This window comes from Oryzias latipes, chromosome 1 (genome assembly GCF_002234675.1).
Source record: "Oryzias latipes chromosome 1, ASM223467v1".
NCBI classification, from domain to species: Eukaryota; Metazoa; Chordata; class Actinopteri; order Beloniformes; family Adrianichthyidae; genus Oryzias; species Oryzias latipes.
Window position 1 is genome coordinate 15,121,736 of NC_019859.2, and position 27,575 is coordinate 15,149,310.

At 37.1% G+C, this 27,575-nt stretch overlaps 5 protein-coding genes and 1 long non-coding RNA gene across 7 annotated transcripts; all 6 read right to left on the reverse strand.

The window, feature by feature from the left end:
* Positions 1-1,544: 1,544 nt before the first annotated feature.
* Positions 1,545-6,264, reverse strand: LOC101168021 (cyclic nucleotide-gated channel rod photoreceptor subunit alpha-like). The gene is made up of 9 exons (XM_011476228.3): positions 6,048-6,264; positions 4,786-4,902; positions 4,611-4,673; positions 4,464-4,517; positions 4,225-4,380; positions 4,032-4,136; positions 3,349-3,455; positions 2,613-3,223; positions 1,545-2,537 (listed from the first exon to the last, which is right to left on the reverse strand). The coding sequence occupies exons 2-9, from the start codon at positions 4,878-4,880 to the stop codon at positions 1,545-1,547; spliced, it is 2,184 nt and encodes a 727-aa protein (XP_011474530.1). The 5' UTR covers positions 4,881-4,902; positions 6,048-6,264.
* A 506-nt stretch (positions 6,265-6,770) lies between these two features.
* LOC101159416 (tropomyosin-1, isoforms 33/34-like) lies at positions 6,771-9,626 on the reverse strand. Its single transcript, XM_011475762.3, has 8 exons — positions 9,482-9,626; positions 9,243-9,301; positions 9,099-9,122; positions 8,897-8,959; positions 8,784-8,822; positions 8,420-8,443; positions 8,272-8,340; positions 6,771-7,574 (listed from the first exon to the last, which is right to left on the reverse strand). Exons 2-8 carry the CDS (start codon positions 9,291-9,293, stop codon positions 7,191-7,193), a joined length of 654 nt encoding a protein of 217 aa, XP_011474064.2. The 5' UTR covers positions 9,294-9,301; positions 9,482-9,626; the 3' UTR covers positions 6,771-7,190.
* A 4,477-nt stretch (positions 9,627-14,103) lies between these two features.
* On the reverse strand, positions 14,104-15,913 carry LOC101157340 (ATP-dependent zinc metalloprotease FtsH). Its single transcript, XM_004084047.4, has 11 exons — positions 15,821-15,913; positions 15,676-15,736; positions 15,538-15,591; positions 15,388-15,453; positions 15,239-15,292; positions 15,073-15,141; positions 14,965-14,994; positions 14,830-14,877; positions 14,692-14,742; positions 14,533-14,616; positions 14,104-14,456 (listed from the first exon to the last, which is right to left on the reverse strand). The coding sequence occupies exons 2-11, from the start codon at positions 15,727-15,729 to the stop codon at positions 14,439-14,441; spliced, it is 528 nt and encodes a 175-aa protein (XP_004084095.1). The 5' UTR covers positions 15,730-15,736; positions 15,821-15,913; the 3' UTR covers positions 14,104-14,438.
* A 553-nt stretch (positions 15,914-16,466) lies between these two features.
* LOC110013344 (translation initiation factor IF-2-like) lies at positions 16,467-18,386 on the reverse strand. Its single transcript, XM_020699512.2, has 9 exons — positions 18,299-18,386; positions 18,162-18,226; positions 17,900-17,947; positions 17,782-17,829; positions 17,616-17,657; positions 17,417-17,473; positions 17,190-17,333; positions 16,875-16,964; positions 16,467-16,735 (listed from the first exon to the last, which is right to left on the reverse strand). Exons 2-8 carry the CDS (start codon positions 18,213-18,215, stop codon positions 16,920-16,922), a joined length of 438 nt encoding a protein of 145 aa, XP_020555171.2. The 5' UTR covers positions 18,216-18,226; positions 18,299-18,386; the 3' UTR covers positions 16,467-16,735; positions 16,875-16,919.
* Positions 18,387-21,905: 3,519 nt separating this feature from the next.
* On the reverse strand, positions 21,906-24,770 carry LOC101159645 (proline-rich protein 36-like). Of its 2 annotated transcripts, none has more exons than XM_011475773.3 (7): positions 23,938-24,770; positions 23,511-23,813; positions 23,319-23,378; positions 22,749-22,886; positions 22,604-22,639; positions 22,477-22,515; positions 21,906-22,340 (listed from the first exon to the last, which is right to left on the reverse strand). In XM_011475773.3, the coding sequence occupies exons 1-7, from the start codon at positions 23,989-23,991 to the stop codon at positions 22,023-22,025; spliced, it is 948 nt and encodes a 315-aa protein (XP_011474075.2). In that variant the 5' UTR covers positions 23,992-24,770; the 3' UTR covers positions 21,906-22,022. The 2 variants fall into 2 exon arrangements, with proteins under 2 accessions (XP_011474075.2, XP_004065923.2); XM_004065875.4 differs by having other exon boundaries at positions 23,319-23,375; positions 23,938-24,752.
* A 1,245-nt stretch (positions 24,771-26,015) lies between these two features.
* Positions 26,016-27,285, reverse strand: LOC105354180. The gene is made up of 3 exons (XR_908856.3): positions 27,115-27,285; positions 26,976-27,023; positions 26,016-26,896 (listed from the first exon to the last, which is right to left on the reverse strand). It is a non-coding gene; the product is annotated as an uncharacterized LOC105354180 (long non-coding RNA).
* Between the last annotated feature and the right edge of the window lie 290 nt (positions 27,286-27,575).

The window sequence follows — 27,575 nt, forward strand, 5'->3', positions numbered from 1 at the left end:
TCTTCTCCCTGCTTGTGAAAATGAATTTGATTGAGAACCCATGCACACAAGACATGCACCAGTGATTTTCCTGTAACAATGGAACCACTTCACATCCATTCATGGAGGTAAATAATAGTCTGCTACTTGCTGGGACAGGGCTGCCACCTTGTGAGCCATGACCTCCATTACTTGTGCCTGTTACCTAAATTGGTAGTTATTTTCTCCTAAATTTAGCTAAAGGATTTATAAAAGATGTTCTGATATGAGGGTAGAAAAGGTGAATAGAGGGAAAGAATAAAGAAAAAAGGACCAAAGTGAAATCAAATTGAAGACACTGACCTCATTTTTGTTTTGGCAAGAGGAGTGATTTGTAAAACTTTCAAGTTAAAAAGTTAGAACAGAAAACTTAATTAAATCAAAAGAAAAGTTGACATTTATCAGAGACATTTAAAATTTGGTAAAACCTTTTGCAGATTTTTGTACACTTATAGGCAACTACAGTTTTTAAACAATAAATATGTGAAAAAATTCAGTTTAAATGAGAATTATATCAATCTATGAATGCCATTTTAATTTACAGAATCATGTGCAAAGCATACAAGTAGTGAAAAACACGTCAAATGACTTGTTTTCCCAGCTACATGGAACAACAGACCAGTTTGCTCTTTATTTAATGGATGTTCCAAGGCTGGAAAGAAGCCCGTGAGGCACTAAATCCTTAAGAAAAACATCTTCTTCAGGAAACCAGCCTCAGAGACAGAAATTTCCTCAGGGTAAATGACACATAGTTTGTTGCCCTGCTGCACTTATTCTGCCAAGTCATTTTCACAGGCTTTTAGAACGGAGTATCAGAGCACACATACTGAGTAACACTGAATTTCACATTGCACTCGCTGTGTTTTGCTTACTTTTGTTATTAGAAAAGGAGAAAAAACTAAAGAAAAAGAGTCTTTGCACTGGAGTGGAACCCTTATTGTCTATGTCTCTTCGAACAAAAAAACCTTCCAAAATGACATAGAAATATTTAAGAATGTTTTTTTTTCTGTTTAATACACTGGTTTTTGGTGGTTTTATTATTTTTTTTAAATAAAACTTTACAAAATAATTTGTAAATACGGAGTGAATGAAGGAACTAACCTTTTCAGTCACAGGTTAAAGGGGAAACAATTGTATTCTGGAACTGCAATATGAATAAAAATGTATAATTTTATATCTTGGTAAAATGTTTATCTTAAAAATACAAATGTTTTCAACTGTATATGAGTTATATATTAGTTACATAACTATATATGAGTTTAAACTGACCCCTGCCTACACCAGTACTTTTTGTCATATTATTAAAAAAAAGTTATTTTATGAATGCAGCTTCAATCAGGAAAACTTTATTCATCCCTTTAAGGTCAAAATTCAAATTCATGGTAAACAGTTAAACACTTCACTATTACCTTTTATTTATTCTCTCAGTGAGTTATTTAGGAAGCAAATCCAAAACCAAGGACTTTCTCTATTAAAACATGTTTGAAATTGATATTTTGCAGCTGTTCCGTTTATTGAAAATAGCTTCATTTTTTCTCATCCTCATCTGTTTTCTTTTCTTCTTCTTCCTCTTCATCTTCATCTTTTTCCTCCTTCATTTCCTCTGGTTTTTCTTCCTCTTCCCCTCTTTTTTCTTCACCTTTCTCCGACACTTCACCTTTTTCTTCTTCTTTTTTCTCCTCCTCATCATCTCCCACCTTTCCATCTGCTCTCTCCTCCACAGCTTCTTCCACTGTTGCTTCCTTTTTCACATCTTCATCCTCCTCATCTTCTTCTGCTTCTTCTCCACTCAGGCGCTCCAGATCTTTGATTCGCTCTTTGAGTGCTTTGTCAGCGCTTTTTTTCTTTTGTAGAATCTTCTTGAGCTTAGTTTGCATCAAGTCCATTGCGTTATACAACTTGTCCACCTTTTCTTCCAGCTCTTTCGCCTCAGGTTTGATGTTTGCGGGATCCAGGTCTATCAGGCCGTCTTTTATCAGGATCTGCCTTCCCTTCTCCTCCAGCATACCTTTGGCGTCTGGATACTCTAACAGGGACTCCATTAGGTCATCTTTGGAGAGGCAGAAGAGATCAGAGTATCCAATGCTGCGGATGTTCGCTGTCCGCCTGTTTCCTGCTTTGCTGCCTTTAATATTAAGAATACTGATCTCACCAAAATAGCTGCCACTACCTAGCACAACAAACTGTGTGACCCCATCATCGGCAACCACTGCTAGCTTTCCGTCTTTGATGATGTACATCTCACGACCAATGTCCCCCTTTTTGCAGATGTAGTCTCCCGGGCTGAAAACCTGTGGTCGGAGTTTTAGCACCAGTTCGATGAGGAGTCCTGCCTCGCAGTCTGCAAAAATACGAACTTTTTTCAAGGTGTCCATGTGGACCTGGATGGCTATTTCTGCTTTCAACTTGTCTGGGAGGTATCGCAGCACTTCTCTTTCATCTTGTGCCTTTCCATTATTCCACAGGTAATCAAACCACTTGATGACTCGCAACTCAAGCTCTTTGCTGACTTTTCGAGCCTACGAACAAAAAGAAAGGGAATCATCAAGAAAAGGGATCAACACAATAGTATGCTTATGTGGCACATTATTAACCTGCATATAGTGCTTGATGTTGTCAATCCGAGACTGGAACTGGGCTTGAGCTGCATTCATGTTGGAGATCATTGTGGCGATGTTTCCCACAATAGTAGCAAAGATCAGGACACCAACCAGGAAGTCCATCACATGGAAAAAGAATTCTGAATCCAGAGCTGGTGGGGGGGTTTCTCCGATGGTGGTCAGCGTCAGAGTGGACCAGTAGAGACTAAACGCATACTTCCTCATTGGCTGCCCAAACTCCGGTTCATCAGGATCATCCAGAGCTGGATAGACCCAATCATCGGCCCCAAAGCCGATGGATTTAGAAAAAGAAAAGTACAAACAGGCATTCCAGTGAATGATGATGAGGATGTACATGATCAGGTTTGCAATGCGAAAGATGTTAGGGTAGTTAGTTTTGGTTTCTGTCTTCGTGAAGAATTCCATCATTCGACCTATTCTCAGCAGCTTGTTGATTCGGATCTCTGGGTAATCAAGACCTAAAACAAGATAGAAAATATCTGTCGGCAGCATGGATAGAGCATCAAGACGGAACTGGAAGCTGGATGTATAGCGATCCTGGAGCAGCTTCTTGTCTTTCACCATCAAACCTTGTTCAAGGTAGCCTGCAATGTCAGACATAAATATAAATTTTTATTTTTATTTTCAAAGGAAAATATGTCCTGATTTTCACTGGTATCACTGAAACTTGATGACTTTAAGGATCTATTTAGATGGATTAATACTTTACCTGTTCTGGTCCTGAAGAACATGTCAGCTAGGTATATTAAGTCAGAAGTGTAATCCAAAAAGAACCAATAGATTATATAGTCATGCTGAAGTTCTTCAAAGCAAGCTCTGATTGTAGAAACAAAGGTAAGAAAACAAAGACATGCGAAGGTTAGTATCATGGTCGACTTTTTGACACTACTTTTTCTAAAATCCAGATCATTTTCATTCACTCCGGTTCCAGTCTCTATTTCAAGCACAGTTTTTTGTTTTGATTTATTTTTCTCTGAGTGCCTGGTACACAAGTTGTTTCTACTCTTGTATACAAAAAAATCTACTACAGTTCCGAATTCCACTTGTGCCAAGAAATCTTTGTCCTGTCCCACGGATCTTTAAAATGAATGATTTAAATCACAAATTTAGAGCAAGTCCTTAGTTAATAACAACAAGCGTCACCATTTCTGCACTTTGCTGAGGACAGAAAATGGAACGCAACACTTGCAAGAAGGTTGCAGGAGTTGGAAGATGCCTTTACATTTCCATTTTTAAACATAATTTGATGGTTTATGGCTTTTCTTGATAGTCTTGCTGGCATTAAAATTGTTTCTATCTATTTGAATCAATGTTGTTATGTTTTTATTTTATTTAAAAGTTGAAGTTTTAATGAGCTTACAGAGCTGACAGAGTTACATATTTAATAGTCACCTGGCAACGATCATGGTCCAGTTGTACATAACAGGCACTGTGATGAAAAACAGCCAGTTGTAATATAGATTCCCAGCTGGATTAATCACAAATATTTCTTTAGGCCTAAAAAAAGAGAAAGAGGTGATGGGAGAAACCAAGCAATAACAATATGTAAAAAGTTTCTATAAAGCTTTTTGGTATTTTTTTTTACTTGTCCTTGTCCTTTTCTTTCTCTTTTTCCTTTGCTTTTTCTTTTTCCTTTTCCTTCTCTTTTTCCTTTTCCTTCTCTTTTTCCTTTTCTTTCTCTACTTTTTCCTTTTCATCCTTCTCTTTGGCTTCTTTTTCCTCCTTCTTCTTCTTTTTCTTTCTAAAAACATTAAAAAAGAAAGATGAGTTGAAGTGTTCTCTTGCTGTAAAACTATATTAAATATAGAATCACAAAATACTTACTCTTTTTTCTCTTTCCTCTCCTTCCTCTCTTTTTTCCTTTGTGCCTTTTCCTCTCTAAAAAAACAGGTAAAATATTAAACGGGAATAATCTGCTGCGGCTCTTATTTTGAAGGGCTTTGAAGGGCTTTAAAATACTTAAAATCTTACTCTTCATTATTGTTGTTGTTATTTGTGTTGGTCACATGAGGGGGATTTGACTCTGGTCTATTTCTGTTACAAACACAATCCCAGCAATCATTTATTTAAATGAACATTTTTTAATTTAATGATGTTTTATGACTTTTTTCTCCTTATTTAAGCCTTTCATAGAGATTCAGCTTACAGTTCTTCTTCGCTTTGCTCTCCACTGTCGGTGCAAGACTGTGGTTCTGTGTGAGGTGGTAAAGAGAGGCGGTGAACTGCTGTGGATGAGCTCATGGCGACGCTTCTGCAATCTACACTGAAAAATAGTAAAAATAAATTAGGATTTAACAAAAATAAAGTAAAAACAGTCCTAAATCAGTGTTTTTTAGGATGATCAATACTCAAAAAGAACTTGATCATTCATCTGAGACAAAAGACCTAACAGCAAAACACTTATTGGGGTCAGAATTTAATTGCTAACTGCAAATATACCAATCATTTTAATTAGATGTTATGTAAATAACTGCAATTTAAATATTTATCTGAAAATCCACGCTGCAAAGCAGAACCTCACTTCATTTTAAAAATCCTCCACTTAATTTGTCATTCTTTCCCCATTTTCTCAATTATCAAACCATTACAGACCACTCTGTTCTTTGTAACATCACCAATTATTCAGAATAAGCCACTGTGAGGATTGCTGGAGGGAAAAAAGACAACATTTCAGTTAATTAAAAAGTCTCTGAACACATTTATAGAATGCTGGATTTGTTTAATAAAGCATTGCTTTCCATAAATTATGCACACGGAGGAGAAAAAAGCATTTTCCTCCTCAGCATTAGATTATAGGAACGGTTCATGGAGCATTCGAAGCAGACTGACCATAACAATGTCAAACTTTATATTTGACTTTAAAAAATAAAGGTAAAAAAAAAAATACTGAAGTAATTATTTTAGAGCAGGTCGTTTAAAAAGACCTCTTGCCAAGTCATCAATAAAAATGTATAAGACTGCATTTCAGAGGCACAGTGCAAATGGGAACAAAAACCTCATCAAATGAGTGTGACGGCTGACAAAACTTTTGTTTTTTTATTTCATTTACCAATATTTGTCTTTTCTCATGTACATTGAATCGTGAAACAACAAAATTCAGCATTCAGAAAAACTTGAAAAAATGTAACAATAGTCAAATGTCTCAATTTTCACAAAAATACTTTCTTAATGGAATTTTAATCAATCTATGCACTGTAAGCATCCCAGCTTGGACATATTTGTTATTATTCATCTGTTAAAACCTTTCAGAAACATTTTAAACAATAGAGAAAAGCTTGTTTGACTTGTCTGAATTTAAAAAAACAAAAACCCATAATTAACTAAAGTGATTCAAATCAAAATGTTCTTTTTCCTTTAGAGTAAAATCAGATTTGAAGGAACTAGATATGAAGTAATTAATCGTCTTACCTTTCCACTCCTTAATTGTGTGATCGGTCCATTTACCTTGTTTTTTAGTTTGTTTTTTTCCAAATCTTAGGCTGGTCTAAGAGGCTTTAGATAATCATTTACACCAAAAATCATTTAAAATTACATCTAGGATAGGAAAATGACACCTTTAAGCAGTGCATGATCTAACTATGTCATGGAGTCCCAATGACCCTATTGAGGATTTGTGGATTAGAGTTGGCTGAGAAGAGGACAGTCAATCGCTCATCTTTATTTTTTTTAAAGAGTCTTATTTAATGTAACAATCACAGCCCACGACACAGAAAAATAATTGTGTTATCGATTGTATAAGTTGTAACCAGTGTTTTATGACCATCTGAAAGGAACTGCAAGATTTCTTGTTTTGACAAACACACACACTTGTACGCGCACAAGCCCCTCTTCTGCTTAGTCAGCACTCTCAGCCAAATCCCTTTCTGATCCTATTAGATCAGCCCCATCTGAACAGATTTCAGGTCAGATTAACATGAAACCTCTTGAGTGTGTAGAGTCATTTAGACTACACTTTTTATTTTTCAGTTTGCGAAAAAAATTAAATTAAAAAAAAAGGGGGGGGGGGGTAATACCTCTCCCTGTTGGCAGGTGTGCTTTTTACAACTCACCAACATAAAATGAATACATGCATTTGCATGCATAGAAGCAAACAGCACTTTATTTGGTTTACAGCAATAATAGAAAGCAGGAAAAGGTAGTAGTACAGGATTTATTTCAAATCAAATCAACATTTACATGAAATGAAATATAAGTCTACACAAGACTTTGAAAATAAGATTTGAAGGAAAAGGTCATGACACTACATAATGTAAGCTACATCCGTTTGACTTTCTGCTAAAAAAAGGTTCCCGTCGCTGCTGCAGTCTGAAAGATGAGGCTTTTTAATGTCAAGCACGGAAAAATCAGGAAAATAAAAGACAACAACTTCCAAGCTTTGCCAAATGGAACTACATTAAAAAAACACAAAACAAAGCAAACAATTTCTAACTACTTTCATGCTTAGAGTATAAAAAAGAGAAAAGGTTGTTTTTCGAGGTTTCATTTTTTCCTTTTGCCTCTCTTCTACATCAGATGTGAGTGTTTCAGTCATTTAACAACAGAGGAGGGCAGCTACAGTGCAGCAGGATCTGCGATGCCTCCCGTCACCTCATTCTCAGCTGCGTCTGTGTCAGTGTCACCAGCAGCCGGGACATCAGCAGCAGCGGGGATATCAGCTGCGGCAGGACCGGCCACATCAACAGCCACCTCGGGGGCGATGTCAACAGCGGCAACGTCAACGGGAGGCACGTCCACAACAACATCATCAACTGGTGCAGCATCCACAGCCACATCCACCACGGCAGGCTCAGCAGCTGCTGCCGGAGGCGCTGCCGTGGCCTCTGCTGCCGTCTCCACCACTGCCGGCTCCACTTCAGTGGCCTCCACCTCTTCAACCTCGTCTTCCTCGTCAGAGTTTAGGGGTGCCACCCCAACACCGGGACCTGGGTTCCCACCCTTTGTAGTAAAGTCAAAAAGAAATAAAAAAGTTTGATTTGGACCAGGAAGAATCAGCTGCAGAATCCTAATCTCTGTGAATTTGGCTCAATAAATAGGATGTAAAACAAGCGCATCTTTGGTTGGCTTGTTTGATTAAATAAATGAAAAAGCCTTTGCATGCATACTTTTACAAAATCTCCAACAAGGTTTTCTTATGAGAAGAAAGAATAAAAAAAAAACACAAATTCTCAAGGCTTAAGTATAAGTTAGTAGCACATGCTGGGATGTTCGGTTTGTTTTGGTTAGTTGTTATTGTTGCAGAAACCTTAGCAACACCCAGCAATTTCCGACAATACCGAGACAAAATATATCCACGGAATAATTGTTGGTTTATTTAAATTTGTCTCACCACTGTAATGTCACGTGTGTCTGGAGTTTTGGTGGAGCCATTTATTTTCCTTTAATTCAACAATAGAGCTTTGCGTCTGGTTAGGAGTGTGTGACTAATTCCAGGAAGCTTGAAGAAACTGGAGCAGAACTGTCAATGCATCAGTTACTTCAGTTTTACACCCTGGAGTGTCATTATTTCTATTTGTGTGACTTTTTTGGAGCAAACAGCTCCTTAAACAATTAAAAGAAATTACAAGATGGAACAAATCAGTTTAGTACAAACAAAGGGGACAAAAAATAGCCTTGGTGTGAATTGAAGGCTCACCTCAGCCTCCTCATCTGAGGCATCTCCTGCTGGGATGGCAGCAGCAGCTGGCTGGACTGGTACATTTATCTGGATTTAAAACGGTTCAATTTAAATGCAGTATTGAGTTTTGTCAGTTTGGATGGTGCAATGTAATGAAGGTTCTTACATCTGCAGCCGCTGCAGGACCAGCCTAGAAAAAGCAAAGATCAAACATACTCAAGTGAGAATTTGACGATTTTTTAGATTTTGTTAATTTGCATAAAGTAGAACACTTGAAGTTATATTTTATTAGGTCTACTTGAGGATTATGTGTAGTAAATACCCTAGACCATGTGATAGTGTAGAAAGTATATCAACTGAAGACTTATTCAGACTAAATTGGAACAATTTAAATTTACAATATATGGATAGGACACAAAAAGTAAACTTCAAGGATACTATCTCACTTTTAGCATCAGTATACTTGTAGTACACCTAAACTGACTACTTTTTGCTACAGAAAGTCAAACAGAATTTATCTCAAAACTCACATGAGCACCAGCGGCAGGAAGAAAGGGGTTTGCAAGTCCCTGAAAAGGTAAATATTCATGGTTGATCCTTAAAGTCAAGTCTAATTTAAGTGAAACATTGTTAGCTCCTGTACCTGCTGCTGGTACATCCTAAACAGCTCCATGAGCCTGAGGGCTGCATTAGCATGTGCTGCAACCTGTTGGATAAATACCAGACATCCGAAGTGGTGAGCAATGAAAGCAATTATTTCCCCTCTCTAAAAAAGCTGTTGTTGATGACGTGACAAAAACGTGATGCGACAAGTCCCAAAAGCAGATCAAAAGGAGCACCTTTACCTCACTGCTGTCACTGTCTGGAGCCTGCAATTGAGGAGAAAGACACAAATAAATATACATAAGGGAGTTCTAAAGATCAACAGCATTTAAATTTTTTAACAAAAGATGCATTCTTTTCTTAAAGAAAGATATAATGAGACTCACGGGAGCAGCAGAAGCGGAGATGATCAGGTACAAAAATACAAACAACTTCATTTTGGGTCCTGCAGAAAATACAAAAAAAAAAGAAGATTTTTTTGTTGTTGAAAAAATGATACTTTTTATTTTTTAAGAAAACATACTAATGATATCGCGAAAACATAAAGACATTTTTTTTCTCTGGTGAAAAGTTCAGAACAAACCTTTTAATAATCCAATTCCCCAAAAAATAAACAAGATCTTACTTTTTTTCTGCAGTAGACAAAGTCTCTTCTCAGATTCTCAGATACGGAGCCAAGTCTTCCTCATGTTGCCCAAAGAAGCCATTTATATTCTGGAATACCCAGTGATAGCCAATCACATCCAGTAAAACATGCAGAGCTATGTGTTTGAAGAAATGTCTTACGTGTCAAAACCAAAGAAAAAGTGGTATGTGGGGTTGAGGCCCTGGTTACCCTTAATTATATGCTTTGTTCAAGTCGACTTAGCAAACATGCTCATCTTTATTGCCCTAAAACCAAAGCTTGAAAGAAAAGGAGATCCATGAAAGCAACCCAAAATATTACTTACTGTGGTGTGAAAAGAAATGCAAGAACCTTGCGGGCAGATCTGATTTTCAGTAAGAATTGTTCCAAGACATTGATAAAATAGCGACAATACTTTCATTTTTCTCATCCACTTCATTAAACCTGTTTGAGAAACATATGTGAAGAAATGTACTCATTCAAACATGAATTTGTCATTTTTTAAACACATCTGATAGAGCAAAAAGAGTGAGAAATGATGTTAAGCAGAAGTGTTCAACCATCGTTTGAGCTTCAGGAATTTTTTTCTATGTCCTTCTAATTTACTTGATCCCTGTCAAGACTCTGACCTCAGACCTGGAACCGCAACGCCCCACAGCCCAACTGTAATTACAAGGGGCTCCTTCAGTGCCAGTAACACAAAAAAAATAAATGAACCCAGAGTTTGGTGGCAACATTTTCATTAAACTATACATCATTTCAAAAGATAATTGGAATTTTTTCCTGAAGTAATCTTGCTAACGATCTATTTTTAACCTTTAAATCAATTCTGAATACAAACATCACATGAATAACTGTGTTGTCCTGGCATAAATCTTTAAGGCTCACTGCCTTGAAAGAAATAAGTCTGTGCTCCAAATTCAGAAATTCCATTCCCAGTAACCATAATTTACAGACAATGTATGCGATACAAGCACGTACACATTTTTAATGATAAGTATGGGGTGTCTATACGTTTGTTTTGGTTGTACATCATAGTCATTTTGAACAATGCAGGTCTCAAAGCGTTTTCTTTCCAGATCAGATAATGAGGCACTCACTCTGTAATCTACAAAACCGTTTCCCAGACTTGCCTCAGATCTGCTGAGATAATGAGTTTTCCCTCCAAGATAACTTATCTCTTCATTAGTTCTTCAAGACAAGTTTTTGTTTTATTTTCAGTTATTGACTGTCTTTTCCAGTGGGAATTCTTCATATTTGACGAGTTAATCTGTCTGTATTTTGTTTGGCAAAGTAGCAGGATAGGACACTGTTTAATACACAGATCTTGGTGGCTCGTACTTGCTGAGTTGCAAATTTTTGACAGCTGCAGTTTGAGGAGCTGTCTGGGAAATACACAATTTACAGGTCTACTGGAGTCACCAGGTTCAGGGTGTCTACACTATAGGTAGCTTCTGGAAGAAAAAAGGCTTTAAAAAAATGTAATATCTGGTTGCATTTACACCAATAAAAAAACAAAAAAAAATTTCTATTAAGTGATTTTTTTTCTAACAAGGTTTGATTTGATTAAACTGCTATAAAAATGTTGCCTTCAGTAAAAAGGCTATGTTGTGCTCTTTTAAAGCAAGCTATATTCATAAATGTATTTACATTAGGTTTTCATTTGTTTTAAGAAACATTGTAAACCCTTCTGTTAAGACCAAAACTATACATATGTTGTTCCTTTAGCACTGACATCCCCCATAGAAAATGGCTTACACCCAGTTCCAGCCAAATAAAATCAATCCAGTTAAATCAGCCTTCATCTTTTCGTGATACGGATACTACCATGTTGGAGCCAGACAACATCAGCAAGCAGTGATTGGTCTGAGTCATTCATAGTCTATATGGCAGTCAATCTCGGCCAATCAATCAGGACTGAGTTTATTGGAAGTCCACACCCCCTACCACTTGTAAACAGGAAGAAGAAAAAAAAGTAAATACAACACACTACACATTACAAAGCAATTGTGTTTTTTTTATTCCTCTTATTCTAAAACAAATGGAAAGTAGTGTTGAAACAAAGCTCATCCATTACATTTAAGTCTATAATCCAGCTTTTAACTGAGCTTTCACAGTATTTCCCTCTGTGAGGTAGATAGAAAAGCACAACCCTAAAAAGCTGGAAAACCTGCTGAATGACTAACCTTTTCTTTAGAAATGCTGCCCTTCAGTGTCAGACATACATCTTCAAAACCCTGGTGTTACGCCTTCAAACAGCACAGCAGCACATGGGACAAAATACTATCTAGCTTCATTCTTTCATTTGGATGTGCTGCCACCCTGCTGTCTGGAGTTCTCTGGCATAAGGAGGTTTGAACATCCTCTGCAAGGGATATGCTAAACCAAACCAACATCATTTATCACCACTGCAGAGCAATAAGAATACATTAATACAGACTTTATAAAACTTCCTACTTTTATTTTAAAAACGTTTCCATCCTCCTCCCGGCACTTTAATATACATTTTTCATGATTGCTTTTTAATTGCTTTATTTCAAACTTTCAGAACAATCCGAACCTTCTATATCAAAGGAAGATATAATAATTGAATTGATCTTTTTATTCTACAGTACTACAATGTTTTTCATTGAAACATTGGAGAGTTTGACATACACTGTAATGCTCATATTTGAATATTTTCAACAATTACCTGATGTTGCAGCAGCACATCCTACACATACACCTGAAGCTGACTCATTTCTGTATGCTATGATATGCTATGCTACACTGGTACTGAAGTACCAACATACAAAAGTGTGCCAAGAAAATATCTCCCACACCACATTCAAAGTAAATTAAATCCCCTTTCTTTCCCCGTTGTGTTGCTCAGTTTGAACTGCAGCAGATTGTCTTGACCATGTCCACATGCCTAAATACATGAAGTTGCTGCAATGTGATTGGCTGATTGGAAATTTGCATTAACGAACAGTTGGACAGGTGTGTCTAATAGGGTACTTTCACAAAGAAAGCCCCTTGCTGTCATGATTTGTTTTTCAGTTGTCTGCTTATTTTTATGCATGATTCAACAAATCGAAAACTTTAAGCTAAAAAATAAATCGGATCAAAAAGGTTTGCTGGATCAAACTATCTTTCACTCCTGGTTCTTTCAACAAAACTCCACCAGCTGATGATTGGAGTTATGACAAAGAATCCCTAATAAGAACGGAGAGTGTTAGCGTGAGAGGACGGCATGTTGCTTTGCGGGGATAAAAATTAAAATCATGCTGGGACAGGATTTTTACTTCAGGGTCTGAAAAACAGAGGAACTTTCCCTTGATGTCTTTGTCTACAGAAGTTACATTTCACTGCGGGGAAATTTGCTCAACCACTGAAATAGTTATATTTAGTTTAATGTCTTTAAGCAGTGGTATGTAGGATGAATAACATTCAGTTGCTGTAATGTCTATATAGTAAATCCTGGGATGAAGATAATTCTAGACTTGTCAGACAGAGGAGATGAGATGAGTATGTGGAAAAGAAATCTTTCCCATGTCTCATTTCCTTTTATGATTTCTTCCTAAATTGTTAATCTGTGATAGTCGTTCTTGTGCTTATCACATGCTTTTTTAATTCTATAAATGAGCACAAATGCAAATATTTTTAAAACTTGAGATTACCTTTTGGGGGATTTTTGATGTAAAATGTATTATTTCCCATATTCCAAGAATGGAGAAAGCCACCCACGTTCATGCAAAGTGTTTGTGAACATTTTATGCAGACTGTACACACCTTAATATAAGTAGAAACGTGTTGACACCCAAAAGCACGACTTAAAAGATTAAATACAAAAATATATGTACTATCTTTCCTTTTAATAAAGTGACTCATAATGAATAAATTCAAATTCTGTTACTTTCCTTTCTTTGTTATTTGTTTTGTATAAAAAGAGAACACCAGGGGGCAGAAGATGGGTGTCAGTGAGTCTTCAAGTTTTAGGTTTTTGCACTGTTAAGCAGCTAAGTCAGTTGCACCTTTTTGTATTATCAACTTTTTATTTGTTGCTTTAGCAGGTTTGAGTGTATACTGTCTGTATTTTATTGAGTGGATGCTTGTAACACTGATTTTACTGTTGATTGTTTGTCTTCAACCGGCAAAGGAAGTTCATGTCAGAAAAATAAAGTGGCTTTGACTGAATTTAACTGAGTTGAATTTTTAAAATAAGCATATTTTGCCCCATTTTTTTATTTTTCTCTTCCATATTTTTATTTTTTGTATTGAATGCATTTTTATTGGTTTTAAAAATTTTTTTGCAGGGGTGTCAGACTCTAGGCCTAAAGGGCCGGCCTCATGCTGGTCTTCCAGAAATCCTGCCTTATCAACAGCATTTTACCTGGATCAGGTATGTGTAGCCAATAAGGAGCTTCAATGGCAGGTTGGTTGAAAAACATGTAGGACACTGGCCCTCGAGGCCGGGAATCGGACTCCCTGCTTTCTGTCCTTAGTTGAACAGTCTACCAGACATAACAGGTACACGTTGATAGCTTTTTTTTAAGAAATCACTCATGAGTTAGTTTCAGCCATTCACTAAACAATAATACCAACTTCCAAACTGTTTCACAATAAACAGTAGGCATGAGAGAAATGCTTCAAAGTGTTTGTTTATTAAAGAAAATGACAAAGTAGGACGTGAGGACAACATGAACTAAGATGCAGCACATGCTGTGAGAAAAAAATAAAAAATAAATCCCTGTCTGCAGACCTACAATAGCTTACTGTTAATAATCAGAGGATGAAGAAATCAAAAGGTTGTATTTTTAACATGAATCATTCTAAGAATGTAATTCAGTCAAACTTTTTTTCTGCTAATATTCTTTCTTTTCATTATTTACTTTCATGAAAAGCTTCCATTTAACGTAATTTCAGTTTTTGTCAAGCACTTCCAGGTTCACTGGCAGATAATGACGGAGGAGCTCCTTTACACCTTTGGATGCACCTGCAAAGACACATACTCCTTACATATCCTTCTTTACATGTCCTGCTTCAAAGTATTTTGGAAAGTAAAAGGCTACCTGGCTTGCCTGTGTGGGCTTATTCTGCAGGAGTGACTGCAGTGGATCCTGGGATGGGACAGCTTTGGCATCAGAGGTTGGCTTCTGTAAAGAGAAGAAGGGGAAAATGGAACAAGAGGCTACATACAAATCTTTTCAGGTATATTTTTCAGTTCTTACATTTATGGTTTGCTGAGGCATGTTTTGAGGAGGATATTCAATTGGGAAAACCTGCAAGATGCAAAAGACACACAAACAGGGTTTTCAAACAGCAGCAAGATATAAATGTGTTTAGATTTCAAAATAAAATCATCTCACATCTGGCATTATGGGTTGGTTTGACATGGGAGGAAGGTTCTGCACAATCTGAAACCAGAGAAAACCCACTCAATCATTTCAGTACATACATATTATGATAGCACTTGTGCAAAATATTGCACATATATAGTTTACCCTTTGCTGACTGAAGTCATAGGGGTAGAACTGCAGAGGAAAACACAAGAACATTATGATTAGTTGATGTGCCAAACGTAATAATGCTTGCAGGAGGCAAACACTTACAATCTCTAAACTCTGTCTGCCTGGTGGCTGAGGAATGGAGTATTTGATGAAACCATAAGAAGAAAAGGGCTGCAGGAAAGACGATCAATTAGGACCAAAAGTCGCTCAAACTATTATTGATTATTCTTTATAAATTAAGACTTTACAGAACCGTGTTCATTCTTACCTGTGTTGGATTAGCTCCACCAGTGGGACCACCAGGAAATCTGTGAGGATAAATCTTAAACACAAACAAAAGTACCTTTAGTAGAGCTCAATAACTTTTGAGTTTTATTTTACAAATATCACCAGGTACTCTGAAGTACTATAACATACCAGTTCTATACTATAAGCTCCTGGGAGTCCAGGTTGTGGAAAACCAGATGAAAAGGGATTGTTCCCCTGGATAAAGTTTACAAAAAGAATATTTATGAGTTTTTTCTTACAAATGAGATAAAGCAAAAGCTATAGCAAAATCTGCATTACCTGTACAGGTGGCTGCTGCTGTCTGGAGCCTGGGAAGTGTGGCAGGTACTGAAACTAAAGATAAACACAAATGCTGCTAGGTGACATATACACAGATTTTACTGGGGAAAGTAAATCTGATTTTTGTCTTGGACTTACTGGTACAGCACAGGCTGTGCTCACCAGGCACAGGCACAGGATGGCAAACTTCATTTTGTCCCTACAAATATCAACACTCATCATTAGAAACTGATACAATTCTCACTGAATGTTTGTTTTCATGCGCAAACATTCATAAACTCACCCTCAGAAGCAAAAGACCCACAACAATGAACCGTCAAAACAATGAGTTTAGGCTATCTGATTGCATTGTATCATGCAAACAGTCCCTTTTGCTTTTATAGAGTCCCTGCTTTCTTCGGTGGGCCAATCCCAGGAGAGGAAAAGGGAGGGAATTCACTCAATGAGGGGGTACAGAGAACATGTCTAGTCTTCAGCTTTACTAAATGACCAGTGGTCAAATCCACTCTCTGAGTAATGTACTCAGGTTAATTATACTGTCTGGAGCAGAGCACCTTTACTCTTTTTGTATAAACAGGTATATCAGAATCTAGAAGCCACCCGTTACTTGCATTTTTGATCTATCGCTGATCAAATATTTCTTTAAAAAGTACCATAAATTTGTCAGTTAAGTTATGCGTTTGTTACACATACAATTGAAACAAGATGGTTTAAGGCAGTGTCCTCCAAGAAAGCTGAAAACAACCTTGAATGTATGCCAGTAATATTTTTAAAATGTCTCAGGAGGCTGCTTTCTGAGAAAGGGACATATTTCTGTTACATTTTGGTTCATTGTGTTTTTATGGAAACCATCATGCAGTTCCAATCTTTACTCATTATACTCATTAAAAACAGAAATATTTCTCAGATGATGAAGAACCACAAAGGAATCTGCGAATGCAACCATTTTATTTATTAGACAATTGGCAAATATGACAGCAGATAGAGATGAAAAAACATGCAAAGATGTCAAAAAAACAAAAAAAACAAAATCACATTTTAAGTTTTAGCTTGTTACTTGTCATGATTTACTAAAGTAGCACCATGTTCACAGTGCATTTCCGTTAGGCAGCAAAGCACCGTATCTGTAAATCACTTAAAGAAGTGCTGGCTTGAGATGGGGGTATTGAGGGGTTGAAAGCCTTACTCGTCCAGTCACCTTAAATAAAAGAATCAAATAATCCTCATCAATACTTAAACATTGGATATCTGCACACATAATTTTGTCAAATGTCACTAAAATAGAACATTTTGTGAAAAGATCTGTGAAAACACCTAACTTTTCTCAGGTGTTTTACCTGTTGGCTCACTTGGTAGCAAAAAAAGAAAATGCTGATGTTTTCTCAGTCATCTTCATCCTCCTCATCATCTCCCTTGGGTATGGGAGCCTGAAATGACAGGTCTCTGGTGAGTCAGACAAGAGTAATGCCAACGTGCTGCATGTGATCTGATTGTCGAGTCAGTGTTTCTCTGCCAAAAACGTCATTTAAAGACTTTGTTGAACTTGATGCCCTCATCACTGTTGCAATTTCCTCTCTTCTTGCAGCCATTTAATCAAATTATTTAAAATATGGCCAGAATGTTAATTTTTAGTCAGTTTATTCAATTATTACCGGGGCAGCGACGACCAGAACTGGAGCAACAGGAGCGGCAGGAACAGCAGCAGGAGCAGCAGGAACAGCAGCAGGGATGACGGGGTCAGCAGCAGCAGCTGCTGGTGCAGCTGGAGCTGCCACGTTAAAGCCAAAGGGGTAGTACTAAAAGAAGAAGTTCAGATCATCAAATCAGTGCAACTTCAAAATATTTTCCTGCCTTCAAAATAAAATCAGGGGACACTTACCACCTCGTCATCTTCACCATTTCCCCGTGGAATCTCCTGTTTAATGAAGCCACTCACCTTTTAATGGAAAACACATTTGGACATTCATATATGCGTGCAAAAGTATTTGGTGCGCACATGCTCAATGTGATGGTTTGTTCCATTTTAGGCTCTGAAATGTCCAAAATTAATCATTTTTAAAACGTTATAGTTTACTCACGGCTCCTCCAATTGGTTGTCTGAGGCTGTTCACCGGCAGCAGCTGAAAAGACGGAAACATGAGTAAGTCTGTGGAGATTCTCAGTCATCCAGGTCAGCAACAATAGTACCACATCAAAGAGAATAAAAGTCAAATAAAAGCTGAATTTTATTTTATTTTTTCTTACAACTTCGAGAGTTCCAGCTGGGGCTCCAGCAGGGATGGCCTGGGCTGCCTGTAAAGAATATTAACCAAGTTAAAAGAATTTCTATTTCTTAATTTTACTTCATCATACAAAACTACACCTCAGCCGGAGCATGATGGATGTCAAACTCCTTGTAACCCTGTGGTTTCTGTAAGATAAAATTATCCAAAAAGTAACTGTCAGTAAAAATGTTTTGGATCCAACAAACACAACCTTTTTAAAATCACAATTATTTCATGAGAGAAGCACAATGTCAATGTGAGAAATCCCGAATAAAGAAAATGAGGGATGTATTCTATATATACTTTATATGTCAAAAAGTAGCTTCTTAAAAGATGTTTTAAATCAAAATATTTACTTACAGGGGCACAGAAAGCAACCGCAAGTATGCAGGACACAAGCAGAATAAATTTCATTTTGAAGTGAGCTGTTAAAGAGGATTTTCAGAATTAGTAATATTCTTTTTGTATGAAACTGTCTTTTTTAATGCCTACATTACCTTCTTCTTCCAGCAGAACGTGAAGACAGAATATCAAGGTGAGGGATGTGCTTTGCACTGAGAGACCTGCTCCTATTTATTCGCTGATAAAACAAAGCATGCGCGAACTTTTGACAGGTTTTGATGTTGAGCCAAAGTTTGAAACTTTATGATCGAAAGCTGCCAACACCGTCTTCGTGAGAAAAATCCATAAACATATTTATCTTTTTGGCTTGAACCCCATTAATTACTCTAGGATACTCAGGCAAAAGGTGCAAGACTCTTTTAACTCTACAAAGTGCAGGGAGTCTTTTTTTATTTCAACAAATCCTTGATTTGTGACTTTTTACATGCACTTTCTCCAAAATAAATACATTGATATAGAAGGAACCATATAGAAAATGGAAAATTTAATTTTTATGGTTAATTTGTGTCTACCTGTTGTTTTTGTTAACCAACAACTTGCAGAGCAGCCATACAAGGAGACGGTTGTATTTTTCTTCAGAAATCTAGCGTACAGTCAGATCAGATAGTTTGGCAAACGGGATTAGATTTCGGAGAAAAACTTCATATTTTTATGGTTTGAAGGGACTCAAATGTCTGAAGATGTGTCAGAAAATACCCTTGACCAAGAGGAAAAAGAAGTTAAAAAAAAACAGAAGTCCCACCCCATTAGACATTGATCCAAATAGGTAAAATGTTTATCCTAGAAAGGACAAAAATGTCTACCTCCTGGTCCCCTCCTTTGCTGCAATCACCAACTTATTAACTTATTATTACCAAAACAGATGTTTCAGGGGATTTGTATTTATTCATTTATATCCTGTTCTCTACTTGTTGCCATCGCTAACATACCTTGTTGGTTTTAATATTGATGTTTCTGATTTATTTTTTTTGTCCTCTTGTCTCTTTCGTGTCTCAGACAGTCCTCACTGAGTCTGCTGGAGGCTTGTTTCCATTCTTTAGAGAGGCTTTTCCTCTTCACTGTCCCTTTTTCCTTGTGTAGTTTGGGGGTTGCACTAAAACTCTCGGTCACTTATAGAAGCCAAGACTTTAAACAATCTAGTGTTATTGGAATAAAAAATTGAACTAATTTAGCTTGACTGCATGTTTTCTACCTTTTTGTATAGCATTTTAAAACAACCTAAATTGACTCTATATATATATATATATATATTTTTTTTTTATTCAATTATATGTCATTATATTTTTCTTTTTTTATATTTTCTATAGATATTATCAGACTTTAAGTACTGTAGTAATTCTGCATTTACAATCACAATGAGTCACTTTGAGTTGTTACCATACCAAGCTACATACAAAGGGAAGTGTGGACCTGTACAACCTTCATTAACACATCATGAGTTGGGTAAATAAAGAGAAATCTGATCAGGGCCAGAACATGAATCCATTTAGTCTTGTTCACACACTGAACCAGGGTGTGAAGTCAGGCCACAGCGTCAGACATTGCAGTTCTGAAAGCTTTCACACACAACTTGTTTCCAAAACAGCTTTTTCCCAGCTGGAGTCTGTTTGGCGACGCAGTACTTAAAAAAATGAAGACTGGACAATCAAAAACAGCAAAGCAAATAATGTTGCCTCCCATACAAGTCATTATGCACCAAAAGTCTACTCAATCAGTTTGGACACTGTGTGCAGTAATGTGTGGTACTGATTTGTGTCATGCTAATCCTTTTCACTAATTATGATTTAATTCCGTGTTTTCAGTAACATTTTTTTCATAAACTGTATAAACTGTCTTATCATCCATTTGTCCATTTTCTTAACCTGCTATGTGCTTTTTGGCATAATACTGTTGGGCGAGGGTTTGGGTAGACTGGGCAAGTCAACAGGCACACACTCACACTTGGACACTTTATGAAGAATGTTTTTGGACTGAGGGAGGAAGCTGGAGTGTATGGAGTGAACATGCAAACTTCACACAGAAATGTACCTGCTGGGAACTAAACCTATGTAGAGATTAAGAATGAGTATCCTGGTAGACTCATCAAATGGGCTCCAAATCTCAGTGAAGGTTGTGATCTTTTAAAAAGACCTATATTTTCATTATATTTGCATTTATTACTAATTAGGTAAACTCTTTTTGCTAACACTGTCATTTCTAAAGTATTAAAGTTATAATGTGATTAAGATGCATGTAATATAACATGCATCCATAGTTTTTATGAACTTTAAGGAGTTTTGCTCCTAAAACCTATGAGTCAAGTCCAAAATGTTATTCTGAAAATGAAGTATCTCTCAACACAATTAAAAATACCAAAAACATCATAGATATTTCATGTAAAAAAATAACAAATAAATAATAATAAAACCAGAAGCACTGGAAAAACAAAGACATTTTTTTAAATTAGTCTTTCAAATAATGGTCATATTGAAATAAAAAGATTTAAACTAAGAGCTAAAAAAGAGTATTATGTGGTGTCACTTCTCACATTTGGTACTACAGACCATTGGGAGGAACATTTCTTCTCTTCTCAAGAAAACGTTTTCTAAGATGAGATGAACTTTCATCATCAACACTTTACATTTAAACAAAGTTGATATATACATTATAACTGGGTACAAACAAAACACACTTTTACCAACATGGAGGAATATATTCACCAATGTTATCATACCATTTACTGTAGTTCTGGTTTCGTTACAAAGCCATTAAATGTGAGGAAAGAATGGTGAAATAAGCTTGAAAAAAAGGAGTTTCTCGGGTAAATTTGTATTAAAACGTCTTTGGTTTGAGGAAATCTACACTAAATATCCCTCTGTGATTTCAAGGACAATGTTCAGCTGTGCCATGAAGTTCTTCTTTGAACGAGATAGAACAGATAAGCAGCCGTAACAGACATTCAAATTCACAAGAGTGATCAAAACATCTGCACACACACAGAGACAAAGAACTTGCCAAAAATACCACAGATGAATATCTAAAAAACAAAGTGTTTGATGAGGTAATTGATAATGCATCTGTTTGTAGCTCCTTTTAAATAACTATTTTTTTCACAGTTGAACTCTTTGCCCTTAGTTTTTAAATGAGTTTGTTGCTTTTCTGCCTCATTTTTTCTGTTTGTTCTCATTATTTGCCCCATCGCCCCATTGATCCAATGCAATGGGTGTAATATTATAGTAACATGCCAGAAAAATCTCCAAAAAGAACATTTATGTATTACAAGTGAGATTTCACTGATGAATTTTTATTTTTTCTGTTCAAATGCAGTTTTTGTTAATAGCTTGTAAACAAATGTCTTTTTTTTTACAGAAATGTTACATTTTAGTTATTTATATGTTTTGGGTTTTGTGTCACCTGATGGTCTGATGAGGGAACAATCCACAAAAGCAGCTGGCTGCTAAACACAGACGAGGCAATTAGCTGCTAAAGTGACAGACAGTCCCTGAAGACTCATTATTGACTACATGCTGCGAGGTACATAAGCAAACACATTTTTCTTAACAAAAGCTGTTGTTAATTGATGTCTGCTCAGATTGTACCTCTGGCTTTGCACAAATTTGGTGGGTGCTTTTAAACACGTAACAAGATCCAGGTTTAAGAAAATAACCTAAAGTAAACAAAAGCCTTCTATACAGCTAATTCGAAAATAAGGAAATGTGCAGGTTTGGTTTGTCTTGTGCTTCTTTTTTATTTCATTCTACTTATTGAAAGGCAACAACAATAACATATGAACATCACTTGGACAGACACAGATTACACTGAGCACTTTCTTGTTTCCTATCAGTTAGCTTTGCTACGGACTAAGTTTCGATTTGTGGGGAGACTCTTGGCGTGATTCTGAGTCTGGACGGCGTTAGCCTCAGGCACTGCAGTCTTCACACCTGCAGGCACACTGTTGGAGTTCAGCAGTGATCTGGAGCATGCCGGGCCCTGTAATGAGCGAACTCCTGCTGCCGAGCCTCCCACATGTGGCGTGGCACCTTGCTCCCCAGGGTTTGTTAGTCCAGCGGCTTGGTTCTCGGGTTGCACAGGTCCAGCACCTGCAGGCAGGTTTGTGAGCACACTGTACACGCTCATCTGGTTCAATTTCGCCTGCATCTGAAATGGAGACATGGAGGCATACTTTGGAAGGTATGGTAGGTGGGGGGTAGTTTCATCATCAGAGAGATCACTGAGTTTATTAACAGGCTGCCTGAACACGCCGTGGGACAGATACAGATCTTGTCTGTCTTACCTCAAGTTCCTCTGAGCTAAGACCTCCAATTGCAGGGTTCTAAAAAAAAAAAAACAACACCTGTCAAGATTGATATTCTTTAACTCTCCTAAACCAAACTTTTAATCCACATTTCTGTGTTCTTTACCATGGGCTGCTGTAACATGTATACAATCGGTGGGTTCTGTGGAGGAAATCTACACTGTATTATCATGTCACAATTATTTATCTCTCCATTATATTTGATGAAACCTGATGTAAATTCCTCTTTATGTTATGTAATATGAGGAGACCTGTTGCTGTGTCTGCTGAGGTGCAGCTCCTACAGGAACTACATTTTCTGCAGGCGGTGCCGGATTGTTCTGCAGCTGCTGTGTTGGAGCTTGAAGAAAAGGTGACTCGCGAATCGATGGAAAGCCATAAGGAGAGAACTTTGTGGATGATAAAAGAAAAATCCATTAGATTTTTATTTTTGTTATTCTGTCTTGTTACCAATTCAAGATCAATGCAGTGGCCTTATGAAGAATAGAATAGAATAGAATAAAATAAAACTTTATTGATCCCACAAAGGGGAAATAACCTAGAAAATGTGATAAAAGAGAACATTATGCACTTTAGCATCATAACTCAACCAAAAATATGCGTACAACACTTTCTCTAGTATAAAAGTTACGTATACATTTTTTTCTTGCTGTAAAAAATGTATAAGACTCCAAGGCACAACCTTTCAATTAACTTTGTGGTTGGGATTTTTTTCTTTTATTTTTTGATCTTTAGTCCATAGTTCCAACATGCAGAGTTTTATCATTTCTGTGAGTCTGTGTGTGATCTAGCTGCAGGCATGAAGACTAGCAATACCTTACCATCTGATTGCCATAGGGTGGAGCGAATAGTGGATAGAAACCATAAGGTGGAAACATCTGCTAACACAAAAAACATGAAATATCAGAATGCCTTTAGTTTCTACTGTTACCTTTTTCAGAAAACAAACAAACAATCACATTCAAATTAATATCTGAATACGCTCTGATGTTTCCTCCTGTTTGATGTCCTACCAGAGGCAGCTGTCCTAGTGTGAGATGGTTGGCAGGTAGAAATGGGGGCACATTCTGAGGCATGGGGTTGATTGGGGTGCTGCCCCCCTGTGGATACCAGGTGTGCTGTGGCAATGAGGGGCTGGGCTCGAGGACGGCCTGGGGATCTGGCTGCTGGGGAATCCCAGATTGTGCTTGTTCTTGGATGGGAGAAAGAGGAGCTGGAGTCTGAACCTCAGGTTTATGGTTTGTGCTCTGAACAGGATGGATTCTTTGAGTGGCTCCTCCTTGTGGCAGCATGCGGGCATGGGTGTTTGGGGCAACCTGAGAAAAGAAAAGAAGAATTTTAGGAGTTAGAATTTCTTTAAAAATCACTCAGTAGCAGTACAATGCTAAATTGTATTTGTAGAAAACAATTTATTTTTTTTCCGATTCAAAGTTAACTTACCGGTACAGCAGACACCAGTAGGGTGATACATGACAGTAGCAATATGATAATCATTTCTAAGCTTAAAAGTTCCAATTACTTTCAGCTTTTTCCAGTGAATCAATAAGGACCTGAAGCGCATGTGCTTTGGGGGTAAATTCACTGCCGTTTTTTTGATGGGAGCGTGGACTTATGTATTGCTCGCAGAAGGAGCTAACCAATCATATGGCAGAAAGAAACGCAAAAAAATTAACCTAAAACATCTGTTCTAAATGAAGTACTTAGGTGTTAACCGAGGAAATGGTGCTAAACTCCCTTAAATGCCTGTTTCTTCTAATTATGATGCTGTAATGTCTAAAAAAGTGTATAGATAAACATTTTAAAGTGCAGGACTGGAGGTTTCCTGTTACTCAGAGAATCTGCTGTAATGTCTTAACGTCTAACCACTGTAATTATCATCAGACCAGATATGTGAACTGTGCAAAAGAAAAAATTTAGAAAGACGAAGTTTCTGTAAAGATGTTGGAAATACTTCAATTATTGTGACAACATCAAGGAGACAAGAAAAAAACAAAAGCAACAGTACTTTAACATTTTTACAAAGGACCTGTATAGATCTTCTGGCTCAACCCAGTGAATGAAGGTATGCACATTATACAACAGCAGAGGGCAGAGCCACTTCAACAAAGAAAATTTAAGTTTGTAAATGATGACCTTTGAAAATTAGGTTTCTGAAAGCAGCAAAACTAATGTTGCATTAGATGCTAGTCTTTGTCCTAATTTGCAGGCAACTAACATTTTTTCATAAATTACTATGGGTTAAACGATTAATTGACTAAATTGGTGATTCAATTTACGATCCAACCAGATCGATTTGTCAGAGGCAAATTGTTAATCAACTTAGACTGTTATAAAATTGTTTTAAAAGTAAAAAAAATTATTTTATTGATATTGGAAAATACTATTGGATTGAGGTACAGTTGGTTTATTTTCATATAATATCAAAATGGCCAAGTACCATCAGAGTGGACAACACATACGTGATGGCAGCAAAAAATGATCAAGCATCATTACAGTCCAATGAGGAGCCGGGTTAGCTTGTGCTGGTTTGCGGCGCCTTCCGCCCGTGAAACCATGGTTCGACTCCGGGCTGCTCCCTGTTCCCTTCTCTACCTCTGTTTCTGGTTCCAAGCCAGGTTTGACAAGGTTGCGTAAGGAAGGGCATTGGGCATAAAACATTGCCAAGTTTACCATGCAACTTGTTCGCTGTGGCGACCCCTGATGGGAGAAGCCAAAAGAGGAAGAAGATCAATACAGTCCAATGCACTGAATTTAACAAAGACATGTGATCATTCAGTGAGGTTCTGTTTGGATTGTTTTGATGTGGAAAAACGACAGTGGATTGAACTTTAGGAAACTAAAATAGGAATGGATTTACCATTTATTCTTGTTTACTTGCTTGTTTGTTTGTACGCACATTTCATTTACACTTGAAAAATACAAGAAATCTGGAAAACTTCACGTGCACTGATCAGTACCCAGCTATTTATCTTTGAGTCAAACTGGTTGAATTTTTGACTAAAGATGTCCTGCATCAATTTTAGTTCAATGAATCCGATCGTTTAAAATTAACCAATATTGACTATGAATTGTATCGGCCCCACTAATTATGATAAGAATTATATCGTTATCAAAATGACTTCTTACACCCCTACAGATTACGGACATTCTCCACACTTATATACACTGGAAGCTACGTGGCGGAGCCCCCATCCGTGTGTGACTGTGTGTGAATGGGTGAATGGAACTGTGACTGTAAAGCGCTTTGGGCCTTCTCGGAAGATAGATATATGTACACCGTTTGCCATTATTAGAAATTATTAGATTTGATGGATAAGTGAAGGAGAAGATTTAGTTTAATAAAACAACTAGATATTTTTTCCATAAAAAATCTAAACTAAACTAAAAGCATATTTCTGAGCTAAAACTAATACTATATCATGGTATATCAAAATTATTTTTCACACTACATTACATTGCTGCCATGTTTTTGTTCACTTAAAAAAATACACCCATATCTGCAAAGAAACAATGTCAAGTGTGTTTCTGTGTTTATTTTTGTTGGTTGCAGATGAGAATCCATTACTTAAAATACATATTCAGAGTTTATATATTGAGATTCATCTTTATTTAGAAAGTAAACATTAAAATATTGGCATCTATAACTAGAAACATTTAACTTTGAGAAAAGTCAGTAATGGGAATCTTTTCTTCTCTTTTTTTTCAAAGTAGTCAGCAGTTCAGAGGAGTGAATGAAAATGTTGATCAAGAGGATAAATCTCACACACACACCCACCCACACACACACACACACACACACACACACACACACTGTGTTACAGACTCAGCTTCCACCCTTACTTAAGCTGTGCTGATCCAGCATGGTCATGTGAGTGCGCTGAGTGGATATTACAGTGTTGTGTCATCAGCACACTGTCATTAGTGTCTGCAGAAGACGCTCCCAACAGGATCCTTCCTTTCACCAGGTCTACATTTTTGCTTCAATTAGACTCGTTTCACAGCAGAATCCTTTAGGTTTTTCACTGCAGCTTTTATTGCACATTATGAAAATAAAATAGAAAAAAATTGTATTAAATATGGAAGAATCACCACTCAAATTTAAACAATAGTCACAACAATACATTCAGATTTTTTTTGTGTAGGCCTTAGAGGTGGGCAAACACAAAACTAACAGTGCATTACATTTTGGAGTACACACTCTCCATGAGAAGCAGAGCAGCTCCATGTGGAGATCTTGTTTAGGCATTGGCGCAGTTCAGAGGCTGTCTCCACGTGGGGTCCCTGCAGTTTCTGTGGTTTTTAGTGTTGTTGCTGTCGTAGTTGCAGTTGTAGATGTCGCAGGTGGGTTGCATAGAGTAGGAAGAAGCCTACAGATATCTAGCAGTAAGGGCCTCAATTTCTACAGCAAGACAAAACAAAAGAACATATGAAGGAGGGGGCCTATGAAACAAGCAGTTTAAAAAAGGTTCCGTCTGTACCTCGATACTTTTGGATTCACTGCTAGAACTGTCACTCCTGTGTCTTCTCTAAAAAAAAAATAAGAAAAACATTTTTTTCCAAACATAAATAAAACAAAAAGCTCCAGAACATGTCAAAAGCAAGAAATGTTGTACTTACACTTTCACAGGGACTAACGAGGAGGAAAATCATGAGAAGGAACGTCTTCATGATGCACTTCATGTTGCTATTCGGACCTCCTGCAGCTTAAAACTGACACTGTGTCGCAGAGGAGTAGAAAGGTGAATCAAATATCGATCCCCACTTCTACCTCAAACGCTTTTAAACAGCCCAAGTGTGTCGACATTGCTCAAACACCACAAAGGTGTGGCTTCATCTTTAATCTTGTGGTCAGGTTCACAAAAAATTAACACGGGGATTTCCACACCGTCTTTCTCCCAGACGGTGCTTTTGTAACATTACAGTATACATTGTATTAATCATCTTGTTAATTGCAACAATATGTCCATATTTTCCACAGCTACACCATCATGCATGCAGGCTTGGAAATCTCAGACTAGAACATGCAGCATTTTATTACCTTCACACAAATGCTGAATAAAGTCAGTGAAGATTGACAA